The 15,742-nt window shown below is 63.1% G+C and overlaps 2 protein-coding genes across 7 annotated transcripts; both read left to right on the top strand.

Annotated features, from left to right (window-relative positions):
* The first annotated feature begins 2,863 nt into the window (after window positions 1–2,863).
* On the top strand, window positions 2,864–8,367 carry LOC119140079. Its single transcript, XM_037371124.1, has 5 exons — window positions 2,864–2,947; window positions 4,221–4,373; window positions 5,625–5,707; window positions 5,923–6,236; window positions 7,574–8,367. Exons 2-5 carry the CDS (start codon window positions 4,338–4,340, stop codon window positions 8,020–8,022), a joined length of 882 nt encoding a protein of 293 aa, XP_037227021.1. The 5' UTR covers window positions 2,864–2,947; window positions 4,221–4,337; the 3' UTR covers window positions 8,023–8,367.
* Window positions 8,368–8,953: 586 nt separating this feature from the next.
* On the top strand, window positions 8,954–14,982 carry LOC119140034 (SLAM family member 5-like). Of its 6 annotated transcripts, none has more exons than XR_005101528.1 (8): window positions 8,954–9,208; window positions 11,582–11,674; window positions 12,064–12,405; window positions 12,721–13,014; window positions 13,141–13,260; window positions 13,359–13,439; window positions 14,104–14,211; window positions 14,338–14,982. XR_005101528.1 is itself a non-coding variant. In XM_037371020.1 (8 exons), the coding sequence occupies exons 1-8, from the start codon at window positions 9,136–9,138 to the stop codon at window positions 14,380–14,382; spliced, it is 1,167 nt and encodes a 388-aa protein (XP_037226917.1). In that variant the 5' UTR covers window positions 8,960–9,135; the 3' UTR covers window positions 14,383–14,982. The 6 variants fall into 6 exon arrangements, 4 of the variants coding, with proteins under 4 accessions (XP_037226917.1, XP_037226918.1, XP_037226919.1 ...); XR_005101527.1 differs by having other exon boundaries at window positions 8,955–9,208; window positions 14,104–14,228; XM_037371020.1 differs by having other exon boundaries at window positions 8,960–9,208; window positions 13,359–13,450.
* The last annotated feature ends 760 nt before the right edge of the window (window positions 14,983–15,742 follow it).

The raw sequence follows: 15,742 nt of genomic DNA on the forward strand, positions 1-15,742 counted from the left end.
GGACGTGGGTGCTGCAGCTGCCCCAAGGAGGGACAAGCTCCTTCCCCGTGCCCAGCACAGGGCAACACTTGGACCTCGGTGATGTTTGCATCAGCTCCTGTCACCAGCAGGGGCATGGGGGCGGTGGGCCCTGGGGGGTCTGCTGGCCCCCAGACCCCAGGCAAGCAGCCAAGGGGGCAGCAGGATGCGTGCCAGGCTCCACTGACCTATTTCGCCGAAGCTTTTAGCCAGAGCCAATGCCAGGAGGGGCAAGGGAGGTTTGCCAGCCCCTCCGCACCCAGCCTGCCTTTATTTTATATATATAAAATTTTATTTTATTTTTTTTCCCCCAGAAAACCCTGCAAACAGGCTTGCTTAATGATTTTGTTTCCCTACAAATGTAGCCTATTACTTGGTGTGTTTCCACGCCTGGTTTATTATGCATGAACCAGGCAATTTGCCTGCTGCTCCCGGGACCCATCTTTAAAACAAAAAAGGTGCTTTGTCATTCTTAATGGCTTTTGCTGGAGCGAGGAGCAGGCAGATGGAAGCACGGATAGACGGATGGATGGACACGGAGGAAAGGAGAGACATTAAGTTTCTTCTCCGTCCATAACCTCTCTTAACTCGAATGCCGCTGCGCAAACCAAGCCAGGCAGCTTCAAAGAGATGGGCTCAGCTCCGAAATCCAAGCCCTGGAGGTGTCTCTACCTTGCTAAAGAGGCAGCCTCCTTTCCCCAGGAAACAAATCTTCCCTCCTCGCCATCCGGCTAATTTATTCCCGAGATGTATTCTAATTTATTCCCCAGGACGGCAGCAGGCTCACCGCCTCCTCGCAGCGGCACAGAAATCTCTCGCCTTGTTCTTCCTCCCGCTTCCCTTCCCTCGTGGGCTCGCCAAGGCTGCAGCCTTCGGGGGAGTAGGGGGGGGAATTTGGGATGGGAATTTGGGGCGGGCTGCGTGATTTTATTTCGATTCCATCCCCACTCTCCCCTCAGTGTGACAGAGAGGGGGGCAGCAGGTGGGAGGGGAGCATCTCTGCCAAAGTTTGGGGCTGCGGGTGAAACCCCTCATCCCTGCATTTTGGGGGGGAGGACCCACCCCACCCCAGGGACTAACACGTACCTGCCCTCAGGTCCCAGGATCTTCTCCAAAATCTACCCCATGCCAGCAAAACCACCAGGCAGGCTGAGAAACGCAACCCTGCAGCTTGGAGCTTGTTTACCAGGGGTACGGACAGCCACGATTTAACTTCGAGTCACCCTGACAGCTGCAGCAGGTTAAAAAAAAAATAAATTAAAGATTCCCTCAAGAAAACTGTCATTTGTCTCTCAGAGCCCAGCACCCGATAATACCACACTTTAACCAGGGAGAGATATGATTCCCCTCCCTTCCCTCACTGCTGGTTGTCATGCTGGAATTTAATCTTTCAGCCCTCTGTTACCCAGACTGGTGATAAAATATAATTTGATTTTGTTCCTAATAAATCACGAGCTCTTGGAGAGAAAGAAAGACGAAGGGACAGCTGAGGTTCCCTGAATTCCTCTGCATAGCAGAAGGACGGAAAAGAGGGAGTTAATGCCAGAACCCCAGCTCAGCGTCCAGCATCAGCAGTCACCCCCGAGACAGGCAGACGCAGGAAACAGCAAAGCAAAGGTTACAGGCAGGAGACAGGCAGGTGCTGCCTACGGGCCTCAGTTTCCCCACCTGCCCAGGGCTCTTGCAGGGCCAGCTCAGCCCTGGTCAGCAGCAGGAGCAAACCACGAGGGCAGTGACCATGGGACAAGGGCAGTGACCGTGGGACAGCGTGACACAGCTGCCAGCCACAGCCCTGCCCCGCGCAGGACGGCTGCTTTGAGGGGAAGGAGGGGAAGCAAGGCAGGGCCAGACCCACCACCTGTAGCTATTTCTCCCATAAGCTATTAACTTCAGCAGTGAAGATGATTATGAAGCTCTCAGACATCCAAACCTCCAAGCAAACTCTTCAAGGAGGCAACTGGATTTGCACAATAGCCACTGTGAGCTGCCACCACAGAGCTTGTGCACTGTAAAAGTGACTTGCAAGTGTCTTGTTGCATGTGCTGCTGCTTTGTATAATAGTATAAAATGTATACACATGATTTGTAGGCAATTCCTTCAAGATTTCCAGGTGGTGAAGGCTGAGAAGAGATGATCCATTAATTCAGATGGTCTTAAAACACAAGGAACAATCTAAGATGAAGACTCAGTGGCAGAGCTCTCACTACTGGTATGCCTTTTGGTCTATTTATTCTGTCTTCAGCTTTTTGTTCCAGTAACCACCACAGCTGCCGGGTCTTTCAAACAGCACCTCCAGCCCCGCGCATCCAGTACAAAGCCAGGTTTGCTGGACTTGGTACCCAAAGCAGCAGAGAAAGCGTTATGGAGGTACAAAATGAGTTGACAGGCCTGCAGAAGCCTCCGCTGGCTATGTCTTGACTTAAGCCCACAGCAAACGCATTGCGGGCTCCAGAAAAGGGCTGTCATAGCAGGCGTAAGGAAAACACCAGCTCAGGAGCAGGCCTCACTGGCAGGCCCCGGCCCTCACAGGCCTCAGGCCTCGGCCTTGCCCCTTCAGGGCACCCGCCCTGGCTCTCCCGAGCTGCCACACAGCCTTTAGCCACACGCCCTTTAGCCCCAGGACCTTTGGCCCCAGGACCTTTGGTCACAGCCCCACCCTCCTCCTCCCCCTCAGCCGAGCCAGGCGGGCACTGAGGGCCGCGTTCCCCTGCGGGCCTATTTATAACCTCGGGACTCTCGCGAGATTTGGCTCGGTGAGAACGAGGCGCGAGGCGCGGCGCTTCGTGCGTCATCACCGGGCGCCTGGCGGCAGCGGCCCCCGGGGCGGGCGGGGGGAGCTGGCGGTGGAGGGGCGCTAGGCAGGGCTCGGGGCATCGGGCTCTGCGGGCCTGAGGAGCGCCGGAGGCTCCAGGGGGGCTGGGGGGCCCAGGTGGGGGCTGGGGAGCGCTGAGCACCGGGCCCTGGGGTGCCAAGTCTGGGTGGTGCGGGGGGGGCCGGGGCTGAGCCCCGGGGCTGTGTGGGGCTGAGGGGCGCTGGGGACCCGGCTCTGGGGGAGCTGAGGGGCCTGGGCCTGAGCCTGGGGGCTGTGTGGGGCTGAGGGGCCTGGGCCTGAGCCTGGGGGCTGTGTGGGGCTGAGGGGCGCTGGGGACCCAGCTCTGGGGCTATGGGGGAGCTGAGGGGCCTGGGCCCGAGCCTGGGGGCTCTGGGGGGCCCAGGGCTGGGGGGTCTGAGAGGCCCAAGCCTGAGCCCCGGGGCTGTGTGGGGCTGAGGGGCACTGTGGACCGGGTCCTGGGGATCTGGGGGCGCTGAGGGGCCTGGGCCTGGGCCTGAGCCTGGGGGCTCTGGGGGGCCCAGGGCTGGGGGGTCTGAGAGGCCCAAGCCTGAGCCCCAGCGCTCTGGGGGCGTGCAGAGGGGCCAGGGGTTGAGTGGGGCTGAGGGGCGCTGGGGACCTGGCCCTGGGGCTCTGGGGGACCCAGGGCTGGGGGCTGCTGAGGGGCTGGGCTCTTGGCCTGAGCCTGGGGCGCTCAGGGCTGGGGGGGCTGAGGGGCCTGAGCCCCATGGCTCAGAGGGGCCCCGAGGATGTGGGGGTGTGGAGGGGCCAGGGCTTGGGCCTGAGCCTGGGGGCTCTGGGGGGCCCAGCACTGCAGAGGTGCTGAGGGGCCTGGGCCTGAACCCCAGGACTCTTGGGGGGGCCCAGGGCTGGGGGGGGGGGGCAGAGGGGCCAGGGCATGGGCCTGCGACTCAGGTCTCTGGGGGGCACTGGGGACCTTGGGGCACCTGCTTCCCCCCCCTAACCCCGTTCTTTTCCGTGGAGGGCAACAGCCTAAAGCTGGCTGAAGTGGGCAGGGCCCCCCCTCCATCCGCAGCCTCACTCACCCCCCCACCCCCCCCATAGGCTTTTGTCCCTGGGTGACCCCTGACAGCGCTCCCTGAGCAGCACGGGGTCTCCTCCCACAGCGGTGCTGCTCAGCCCTGGTGATGGCACCTTGCTGGGGTGGGCGGGGGGGTGGGCACAGAGCCAGGCCCCTGCCCGAGAGCCCTGGGAGTGGAGACACTCCTGGGCTCCCTCAGGAAAGATGCTCCTTGCAAAATAACGTTACTGTTGGCCTGGCCCTGGGAGGGAGCTCTCCCTGAGAGTGAATCTCTCCCTAACTGTTGGTGCTAAATAATAAAACACTGTGTTTCTCTTCTTGCGTCCTCAGCCTCCTCCAGGAGCCATTTCTGGAGCAGCGGCCTCTTCCACGAGGTGCGCTTTCACAGCAGGGGCACTTAACTGCCTGCAGGAGTTACTCAGCAGCCCTTGGTGCTTTAACCGTGTCATGACTCTTTATGAGGAGCAAAAGGGTCTTAAGATCGTGAGTTTGGCTGCCTCTGGCCCTCCCAGAGGCACAAAATTGGGACCCAGCCCTGGCACTGGCGAGCTGAGCCCTGGCTGTGGTTGCAGGGGGTGTGGGTACCCACAGTTTGTGCTACCTGCTGAGCCCCTCCTGGGTTTCAGTGGGTTTCGGTCGCTAGCCTGTGCCGGAGGGAACCGGGAGCTGGCATCAGCTTCCCAGGGGGTCTGTGCCCCGCAGGGCTGTCTTGGCCCTGGGTTCCTCCTTGTGCTTCGGGGGGGGAGGAGGTGGCAGTGCTGGGGGGGAGCCCCAGGTGTGCGGGGTGAGATCCTGACCCTGCGCTGGGGCAGGGCGGTAACGGGGTGCCTGCAGCGGGGGTAGCGCTTGGAATGGGGGCTGAAAGCAAGCCCCGGGGCTGGTGCAGCCCCATGGGAGATGGAGGATCTCTGTACAATGACATTTTCCATCTGCAGCGGGTGACACATAGCTGTGACCATCCCTGGGGTACAGGTGCATCCTTCTCCATCCAGATCTTGTTTACTGGGAGCAGTGGGGAAACCCCTGAACCCCTCTGTCATCGGGTTGTCACCTGCAGGGAGAGAAATGGTTGTGCCCTGGGTGTATGGCGTGTGTGGTGGTTCCATGGCCCTGGCACTTTTCTATCCATTTCAGGAGCCGAAGCGAGTGGTGGAGCCTGGCAGCTGCCTACACCGCTGCCTGGGGGCCAGCGTCCGCGGGGTGATGCCAGGCAGCCTGAATGTGGCTGCTTGAAAGACAGGAGAGGCTGGGGGCCTGGTGGGCAAGAAGGGCTGGATCCAGCCCTCGGGTGTCCCCCTGCCAGGAGATGCTGCTGCTCTGAGCCCACGCTCTGAGCAGGCTTCGTCATAGCCGCTGTGACAGCGACAGGGGAAAAAAGAGAAGTGGGCTCTGACACCCAGGACCTCCCTCACCCCCTCGCTGAGGCTTGGCTGAGGGGGGGTGACACAGGCTGGCACCCCCAGGCCCGCAGGGGTACCCAGGTTCTGGTGCAGGGACATCATTTCTCACCCCGAGTCACCTCTCCCTGCTTTGCCGTCTGGCAGAGGCTGTGCTTGGGGGGCACCGGCAGTGTCCCCTCAGTGTCACTGATGCTGCGAGCGTGGGGATGGCAGGGCAGGGGGTGAAGGCAGGGCTTGCGGAGTCAGGTGAGGTGTGAAATCGTGGGGGGGTCACCCTGTTTCTAGACAGCGGGGTGTAACTGTGGAACCCCTGGCTTTGTGCTTCCATCTGCAGCCGCGTGAGGAGGTAGCGAGGGTGGAGGACGGGTGGGCGCCACGGCTGCCTGTTCAGCGTCGCCTGGAGCCATTGGTTTGCAGGTGGGTGAAGGGTGGCAAGGGAGGGGTCTGCAGAATGGCCAGGGGTGGAGGGCTCGGCTCAGCGTCCCACCACCCACCAGGCTGCGGGTGGTTTTGGGGTCCCACATCACCCTGTGGCTGCAGCCATGGGGCGAGGGCCAGGGCAGTGGGCTCCTGGGACCTCCCTTAACGCCTCTTTTGCTCCGTTTTTGTGATGCTCCATTACCCCAAGCCAGGGCACAGCCCCGGCAGGTGAACGGCGTCCTGGGGGGGTCCGTGGTCCTGTCCCCAGCTCTGCCCCCCAACAAGACGGTGAAGGAGATCGAGTGGAGCTTTTCAGCCGGTGCCACCATTCAAGTGGCAGAGCTCGGCCCCGGGGGCTTCGAGCGCCCCGACCCCAGGGACCGCTTCAAGGACCGGCTGGAGATGTTCAACCAGACGGCGCTGAGGATCGTGGCCCTGGAGCGGGGCGACAGCGGGGTCTACGGGGCTCGGATCAAACTGCACCCGGCGCTGGTGGAGGATCAGTTCTTCAACCTCTCCGTCTGCGGTGGGTGGTTGCAGAGTAAGGGGTGGAAATTGCAGAAATTCTTTCGTTTTGGTGCTGAGTGCCAGCACGTGTGGCCCCTCTGCTAATGCAGTTGGGATGTTTCCAGCCCTGGGAACGGATTCGTGCCCGTAGCCCCCCCCACACACACACTGCATGTGTGCAAAGCGACAATTTATGGTCACGTCAAGCTGAGTTCTCGGCAAATGATGTGGTTTTCCTGGCTGCAAACAAGCGCTCATCCCTGCCCCCCACCCGGGGCTCAGCACTGCTCAGCACCAGCCAGGCACCGGCTGCACCCCAGCGCCCTGCTCGCCCCCGGCATGGCACGTAGGCGTCCGCTGCTCCTCGCCTGCCGAGCGGCAGCTGCCGAAGCGAGGCCAGCCGGCACGTCGGCGGCTCCGGCTCCAGCTCCCCGCGCACGCTGTGGCCATGCCGGCTTGAGCTAATCGGCTCTGGCAGCCGGCTGCGGCACGAGGCATGCGGCTGGGCCCTGCGGTGATGCTGGTTGTTGGGCCACATCCTGGCTGCTGCCAGCCTTTCCGATGTCCCCGAGCTCCCCGAGACGGGGAAGACCCATTTTTCCTGGTGTGTGTAACCCCTTCCCATGGCAGAGCTGCTGCCGGACCCCAAAATCCAGAGCTGGCTGCTTTTGACCTGGTGCCACCTCGTGCTGCAGCACCATGTGCTGAGGGGGAAACGTCGCCTGGATGAAACCCTGGGGGGAGCCAGGGGGTGTCAGGGTGCATCCCCTCCGCAGTGGGGTGCTCCACGTTGGGGTGCAGCCTGGCTCCCCACACAGCACCCTTACCCGCAGGGCTCAGCATCTCCTGGAGGAAAGGAGCCGATCTGTAGGGCTGGCCAGGGTGTGCTGGAGCGGAGGAGAGGGATCAAAGGGGGGGGTGAAGGGCTTTGGGGGTCTCCTGGTATCTCCGGGCACCCAGGAGCTCCCCCTGCCCCACAAAGGGCTGTGTTGGCAGCTGGGCATCCCCTCTCTGGGTCCCTTCCCCGGTCACAGGGGACAGTGTCCGGTGTGGTGCTCCTGGCAGCACATGCCAGCGCCACGCTGGTGTTTGTCCCCAGTCCCTCTGCAGCACCGTCCCTGATGAAGAGTGACGTGGCGATGGCTCCAGCCGCCGTGCCCACCTTTGCTGACACTCTCCGCTTTGCATCGGCGCTGCCCCGCTCCCGATGCCGTGGGCTCTGCCAAGAACCACGTCCAATTCCACAGCTGGATGATTCCCAGCTCTGGCAGCAGCACGTGCCAATAGGAATGACAGCCTTGGGACTGACCCTGTGTCCTTCCCCTGGCCCCCGTGGACACCCCGGCATTCCCACAGGGGACCGAGCCAGCAGCTTTTCCTGGTGCAATACTGGAGGAGTAATGGACCCGGTGTCTCCCAAAGTCCTGAGCCTGATGCCTTCAGGCCAGACGAGCCCCGGTGAGGTGCTGCCCGTCTCCCCATCACTTGGGGACCACAGGGGATGTCCGGCACAGCGATGCTTCACCTCGCTGGGGGTGTCCCAGCCTGTCAAACCCCTTGTCACCGGTTCACAGGCAGGAGGATTTGGCAGGAGGCAGCCCCTGCCTTGCAGAAGAGCCGGTGTCATTCCTGGCAAGCACCTGCCATGGAGCCCCGTCTCCATCTGGATGACCTTCGTGCCATCGAGCCATCTTGTTCTCCTTTTCCTCGGCTCTCAAAGGGACGGGCGGTTTTCCCCGTTAGCTGGAAATTTCAACTCAGTGATTTTCATTTCCCCTCTCCCCTCAAGACGTGGGAGGAACTAACAGAGTGGGCAGCGTGTCCAGCCCCTGCTTGCCTGTCCGCTCCCCTCGGGGGGACCCAAAGGGGCATTTTTGGAGCATTCACTGGCCACAAGCAGCCTGTGTCCCTCAGTTTCCCCAGCATGTCGAGGATCCTCGTTTGAAGGCACCCCGAGATTAGAGCTGCAGTTAATTGTCCCTTGGGTGCAGGTTAATGATTTTTGCTTGTAGGCGGGGAGCAGCAAGCACCGTCCCCACCGCTCCGCTCGGTCCCGCTGCAGAGAGCAGCCCTGCTGCGGAGGCAGCTTTCCCCCCCTCCCTGTTTTCAACCTCGAGTTTCTGGAGGTTTTAAATAAAAAATAAGCTTTCTGTGCTGCTAATGGAAAGTGCTTCCTCCCAGCCACAGCCCCCGCAGCAGCTCAGGGCTGCTGAATCGTGGCTGGGAGGACTGGGGGGGGGGGGGTTCTGCAGCCCCCTGAGCAGGCAGCGGTGTGTGAGGGCCGGGGGCAGCCCATGGGGACAGTTTGGCAGGGCCACGGCTGCCTTGGCACCACCACCGGCCCCTGCCAGCACATCGGTCCCCCAGGTGTGTCCCCTGTGGTTCAGCCAAGACCTCGCACCCCCTCGGGGGCATCCCCTCCAGTGCTGTTTTGTGCCCCCAAGGGTGCTCAGGTACCCCCATACACCCCCCCACCCCCACCGCTAGAAGCGGAGCCGGGGGTGCTCCCACCACCGTGCTCCAGGATGCTCCTGCTGCTTGGACTTCTCCAGAGAAGTGCTCTTGCTACTGGGATGCCCAGTTTCCACCAGCCTTTGGTCATCCCAGCGGGAGCCCTGGCAGGGCTGTGCCGGGCATTGCCGGCATTAATCCGGGCACTGAACCAGCTTGACGAGGGATGCCGCAGGGTCGGGGGGTCACCGGCAGCCCCCGCCACGCTGGTTTAGCATCCTCGGTAGCGCGGGTACCGCAGGCTTCCCCCAGCCACCTAATCATTTATGGCGAGCTAATTAATAAGCTGGCTGTGCCCTGCGATGCACGGCTTCCTACGGGTTGCAGCGAGAGGCGGCTTTGCTCCTCCCCGTCTCTCCCGCTGCTGACTCTGCCCACTGAGCCACACGAAGAGCCGAGGAGGAGAAATGGAGGGGGAATTGGCCAGGAGCAAAGCCCGGCTGCCCTCGCTGCTCCTGGCACTGCTCGGCCTCGGCCCAGGTGAGTCCGCGGGCGGCTGCTGCCCCTGAGCCTGCATCCCACGGGAGCCCGCGGGCAGGGGGCTGGCAGCGGGGTGGGATGCGGGCAGGGATGCCGACCCCATCCTTGCCTTCTCCCTGCCTGCTGCGGGCTGACTGCAGCCCACCCCCGCTGCCCCTCCGAGCCGAGGTGCTTTCTGGAAGGCTGGCTCAGCGGGTCAGCCTTAATGAGAGGTTTCGTAACGAGGCGGCGGCCAAGCAGCCGGGAGGACCCCGGCTCCAGCCCCCCTGCGAGGGTCCCCTCGCTCCTAACTCAGCTTATGTCGGGGGCCGCCGTCGCCCCACAGAGCCCTTTTAGCCCCCCGGGGGTTGTGCCAGCTCCAGCTGCGAAGCAGCTCCTTACGTAAAGCGGGAGCGAGGAATCCCCTTAATTCCCAGCGTGCTAATCCACACGTTTAATAATTCCCATAAAACCTCCGATTCCTACAGAAAGCATCTAATATTACGGGCAGATTAGCGGTGGCGGGGGGGTGGGGGGGTTATCTTCCTAACGATCAATTAGCTTCACGAGCAAGCCGGGCTGTTGAGCGGTGACACCAGGTGCCAGCCCTGCCACGCTGATGACAAATATCTGACCCAGCTAGATGGAAAATAGGCTGTTGACGATGCTTCGGAGTTTTCCAGCTTGCTTGCTTTGATCAAAATTATTTGATAAGAGCGTAGCAGGGCGGTGGAGATGGGGGGAGTGATGAGAAAGAGCAAAAGGTGGTGAATAAACCCCGGGTGGGGGGAAAGCAGCTCCATGGCTCCGGGTTTTGGGGGTCCGATGGAGAGCCGGGGTGGGCACATCCAGGTGCTGAAGGCATCGGTGATGCATCGAGCATCAACGTGTTTATCACCCTCCAGGTGCTGCTGGGGGGGGCGGGGGGGGGGGGTCAGGGCTGCTGGGACTGGGGTCCCCCGAATCCTGGGGTAAACAGGATGAGCCTGGAGGATGCCGGGGAGGCGAGGTGGCGGCGGTGCTCGGCGGAGGCCTGGCACCAGTCGGCTTTTCCCAGCCGTCATTTCCTCCAGCCACTCTTACAATAGTGCGGGGGCGGCCGGCGGGGACCCCCCCCGAGAGCCGCGGATGTGCCACGGGAGGGTGGAAAATGCCGGGAGGGGTGCAGGGAGGACGCTCGTGTCGCTGCCCATGCTGCTGCGGTGCCCTGGGTGGGCAGCCCCTGGGTTAAACACGGTGGGCAGTGCTGGGGGGGGGGGGGGGGGGGGGGTGGGCACAGCTAACGGGGGACACTTCCAGCCTCCACAGCGAGGGATGGGGGAAGAGCATCTGCCTGAGCTTCTCCGTAAGAAGCCCGATGAGCTTCTGCAGGCCCCCCCCCCAGATCCTTTCTGCTACTTGGGGTGGTGGCTGTCACCCCCCAGACCCCAAATCCAGTGCTCTGAGACCCCCAGATTCTCCCTCAGCACCCCACTGATCCCCAACTCGCATGCACAGGCTCAGCACCCTCCCTCTAGGCTCAGCGAGAGCCGTGCAGCGACGGTGTCCACAGCCGGGGTGGCTTCACTTGGCCCCAAAAACTTCGCAGTCACCCAGGGAAGCGTCAGAAATTCCTTGAGGTTTAAGATTTGCTGGAAAGAACACGAATCGAGCCTGGGATAAGCAGGGTCAGAGCACCAAAAGTTCCAGCAACGAGGAGCGCTTCTGCTAAAGCAAAGAGGCAGCTTGTAATGTGGGGCTGCTGGAGGGTTTTATATAAACTAAACACTCAGATGTCTGTGTTTAAGCTGCTTTAATATACAGGCACATCTGCTTCTGCCTCCTACGGGTGGGGGGAGTGGAGGGGAGGCGAGGGGGGCTGTGCATCAAGGTGATGCGGGACCCCAGGACCCGGCCGTCGTGGGGGACACATCCCAGCCGGGATGAGGGCAAAGCTGCTCGCCCCGCCCTCACCATCCCGGAGGCTGGGCATCCCGCTCCTGGCGTGGGACCAGGGCTGGGGGAAGAGGAGGCTGTTATCCCAACGGCAGAGGGGCGTGGGGGGCTGCGGGGGCCGGGGCCGGCAGAGGAGACAGCTTGTAGGTAGGCGGGAGCTGCCAGGAGCGAGGGAGGTGGTGCCGAGCAGCTCCTGGCGTGATTTTGCAGAGAGCTGTCGATGCTGCCAAAAAAAAAAAAAAAAAATCCGAGTGGAGGCTTAGGTGGAGGGGCTGGAGTCTGCCCCTGGGGCTGGGGGAGCTGCCTGGCCTGGAGGCAGCAAACTCCATCCCTTCGGGCATCACCCTGGTCCTGCACCTTGGAGGTGGCTCCATCCGCTGCTCCAGCATCCCCAGGGCCCCCCCTCCCCAGCCATCCCCGCTCTCCCCCATCGCCTTAACCCTTGTCGATCTTTCGTAGGCATCTTGGCCGAGGTGCGTTTTCAGGCGGACAATGAGGTTTTGCAGATGCTGGCTGGGAACTCCTCCCAGAGCCTGCTGGAGCGATGTTCTGGTGAGAGCCCGGCTGCAGCCCCGGGGACGGCAGCGTTCAGATGGGCGCCCGCATCTGAACCAGTAGATGCTTGATTATTTTTTTTTGGCAACCAGTCTCCAAGCCCGGCATCCTTCCCTCCCTGTCGGAGCAGGAGGTGGCTCCATCAGGATATGAGGTCTTCTAGTGGGGGGGGACATCCCCGTCCCCAGCCTGGAGAGGGACCAGCTGGTGAAGAGGAGACCAGGAGGCTCCGTCAGGGCAGGGAGATGCTGCTTCTTCCCCCCGAAGGGTCCTTCTGTCCCCGTCTTGTCCACGCTCTCCCCGTCTTCTCCCTCGCTCTCTCCATCTTGTCCCCACCGTCCCCATCTCGTCCCCACACACCTGGTGACTTTCTGCCTTGTCTGTAGAGCTCCTCTTCGGCCAAGCCAGGGCACAGCCCCGGCAGGTGAACGGCGTCCTGGGGGGGTCCGTGGTGCTGTCCCCGGCTCTGCCCCCCAACAAGACGGTGAAGGAGATCGAGTGGAGCTTTTCAGCCGGCGCTGGCGCCACCATTCAAGTGGCAGAGCTCGGCCCCGGGGGCTTCGAGCGCCCCGACCCCAGGGACCGCTTCAAGGACCGGCTGGAGATGTTCAACCAGACGGCGCTGAGGATCGTGGCCCTGGAGCGGGGCGACAGCGGGGTCTACGGGGCTCGGATCAAACTGCACCCGGCGCTGGTGGAGGATCAGTTCTTCAACCTCTCTGTCTACGGTGAGCGGCTGCACGCTGGCGCTCAGCAGAGGCACTGGGGGCAAAAATAGAAAGCCCTGAGAGCGAGCAGTGACCCCTTTCCAGGTGGGGAAACAGGCACGGAGCGATGATGGGGTTTACCAGTGTTAGGTTAGACCCCTTTGCACCCCAGTGCTTGCAGCCCCTCAAGCTCTGCAAAAGGCCAAATCCTGCCACTCCAGGGGTCCCTGGAGTGGCCATGCCGTGCCCTGCTGGGGACAAGCGTGGCAGTGGGGATGAGCGGGGTGGAGAAATCCCTGCCGTGCCGTGCTGACCCATGCCCTGCATCGGACGCAGAGTCGGTGCCGAGCCCCCGGACCCGGAGCCAGCTCCTGGCCAGCACCCTGGAGTGGTGCAACCTGACGCTGCAGTGCCAGGGTGCCGGCAAAGGCGCCGTCAACGTCACCTGGAAGAAGGACAACATCATCTGGGACCCCACCTCCGACCGCCACCAGCTCTCCCCCGATGGGACCACCCTCCGGCTGGCCCTGCCGCCCACCGCCGCCAACGTCACCTACGCCTGCACCGTCAGCAACCCCGCCGACCAGAAGGTCGTCCTCTTCGACCTGCAAGCCATCTGCCAAAGCGGAGGTGAGACCCTCACCCCGGCCGTGCTCGGGGGTCCCACACCAGCCGGCTGGCTCGGCACGGGGCTGGGGGGCAGCCCTTGGGGGGTGGTGTCTTGGCACCGCTCAGTGCCTCTCTCCGCCCTCCCAGGGGGACAGACGTCCTTCTCGAAGTCGGGGTACATCGTCCTGACCCTCATCCTGCTGGCGGTGAGCTTGGGGGGGGCCTTCTGGTGCTGGCGGATGAATAGCGAGAAGGCAGCAGACCCAGGCAAGTGAAGCCCCCCCTAAGCGCCGGCATGGCTTTGGGGGGGCTGAGCAGGGAGGGGGGTGTCTCCTGGCCCCCCCTGACACCCCATTCCCCTGCAGCTGCCACCCCCACGGTGCCTGCCGAGGAGAGCCCCTCCGACCCCCAGTACGCCGAGATCGTGCGCCGGAGCCCCCCGGAAGGTAATGACCAGGTGAGGCCCCTGGGGGGGCTGGGGGCTGCTGCCCAGGGAGGGCTGTGCTGGGGGGTCCCAGCCATGCTGAGGGGTCACAGACAAACTGGGGTCCCAGACACACTGGGGGTCCCAGACACACTGGGGTCACAGCCACGTTGGGCTCATGGCAACACCAGGGGTCCCAGCCAAACCAGGGGTCCTGGCCACACTGGGGGTCCCAGCCACACGATGGGTCCTGGCCACACTGGGGGCCATGGCCATACTGGGGTCCCAGCCACATGGTGGGTCCTGGCCACACTGGGGGCCATGGCCATACTGCGGTCCCAGCCACACTGGGGGTCCTGGTGACACTGGGGTCCCAGCCACGCTGGGCTCATGGCAACACTGGGGGTCCCAGCCAAACCAGAGGTCCAGGCCACACCAGGGGTCCTGGCCACACCAGGGGTCCTGGCCACACTGGAGACCATGGCCATACTGGGGGTCCCAGCCACACTGTGGGGGTCCTGGCCACACCGGGGTCCCTGCTGTAGTGGGGTCCCAGCCCCACAGGACACCTAAGGGTGCAGGCTGGGCTCTGTGCTGGGGCAGAGCATCCTGTGGGGGCTTCCTGGGGCTGGGGAGGGGAGCGGGGCCAGGGGGTCCTTCACCACCCCCCCCAATTTTTGCTGCAGGGCCTGGGTCACCCCGAAAATAACCAGGAGCAGAGCCCCCCGCAGAAAGCACCGGTCACCACCGTCTACGAGCAGATCCGCCGGGCGCCAGAGGACACAGCCGAGGAGGTGACATAGGCCCTCAGGTGCGGGGGGGGGCTGCCCCCAAAGGGGACCAGCACCCTGGGAGTCTGCATGGGGGGTCCCCCCAACCTCCACCCGCTGCTGAGGCTGAAGGGGTCCTGTCTCCCGCAGGCACCCGCAGAGCCGGAGCATCGGGATTTCCCAGAAGGGCTGTAAAGTGCGTTGTGTGCCAAATCCAACCCCCCCAGCCCCCCTTTTGGCTCCGGGGATGGGAGGCACCGTCTCGGGGCGACAGCCGGACCGACGCTTCCCCCCCACCCTCCGGTTTCTCTCCAACCTCCTTGTCTGATGCCCCCCCGAGACTGTTTGGGGAGTGGGATCCCGGCCCGAGGCAAAAACGAGTGGTGGCAACGGTGGCGAAGCTGGGGGGACCCCTCCGTTGTCCCCAGATGCCCCGGGATGCTCTGGGATGAGGGATGCTCCCTCTGTGGGGAGATGCCCACGTGGGGTGGACCTGCCCACCAGCTCCGCTGCTGCCACATTGACATGGGGGGGGGACACCGGGGTGTCCCCCCAGCCCCGTCCCATGCAGCTTCACCGGAGCGAACCTGGGTGGCATCTCCGGGGCCACAGAGGGATGCAGAAAGGACCGTTGCCTGCGCAGCTCCACCGAGAAGCACCCACTGTTCCTCACCCCCACCCCATAGAGGGGGTGTCTCACTGCCTGCCGTGTCCAGCACCTACTGTCACGGGGCCCCTCGCTCGGCCAGACCTCCCGCCGTTGTAAAAAGAGCAAAATAAATGTTGGTGAGATGAGAGGGGAGAGCTGACGGCATGTGTGGGCACGCGTGGGCACCGGCGGGCACGTGCCCGCACGCCTGGTTCGCTCCATGCATCTGCACGTGGACCCGTCGCACTAAAAGCATCCCCGGGCCGTGCAAACCAGCCAGGTTTGGGGTTGCACCCTGAGAAACCCCAGCCCGGCCCCCCCACGTGCCCCGCAAAACCCAGGGGGTCTCGCAGCCTGATTCTCCATCACAGCCAGGACCCACTGGGAGCCCCGAGGGGTGACAGCCAGTGTGGGGACAAGGCTGGGCTGTCCCCAGAGACCTTGCTCCTCTTTGACGTGGCTCCTGTTGGTGCTGGGTGGGGGGGTCTGGTTCAGCCAGAGCTTCTCAAGCAAAGGCTTTGCTGCTGGCGAGGAGAAACTGGCTGAGCCCCCAGTGGGAAAGAACTTTGGAGCTGGGGTCAGGACATCCCATGTGCAGGGGACAAGACATCCCATTTCCAGGGGACGGGACATCCTGGGTATGGAGGACAGGACATCCTGGGTGCAGGGGACAGGACATCCCATTTCCAAGGGATGGGACACCCCAGGTGCAGGGGACAGGACATCCCATTTGCAGGGAACAGGACATCCCGTTTCCAGGGGACAGGACATCCCGTTTCCATGGGATGGGACATCCCAGGTGCAGGGGACAGGACACCCCAGGTGCAGGGGACAGGACATCCTGGGTGCAGGGGACAGGACACCCCATTTGCAGGGGACAGCACACCCCAGGTGCAGGGGACAGGA

This window comes from Falco rusticolus, chromosome 19 (assembly GCF_015220075.1).
Source record: "Falco rusticolus isolate bFalRus1 chromosome 19, bFalRus1.pri, whole genome shotgun sequence".
NCBI classification, from domain to species: Eukaryota; Metazoa; Chordata; class Aves; order Falconiformes; family Falconidae; genus Falco; species Falco rusticolus.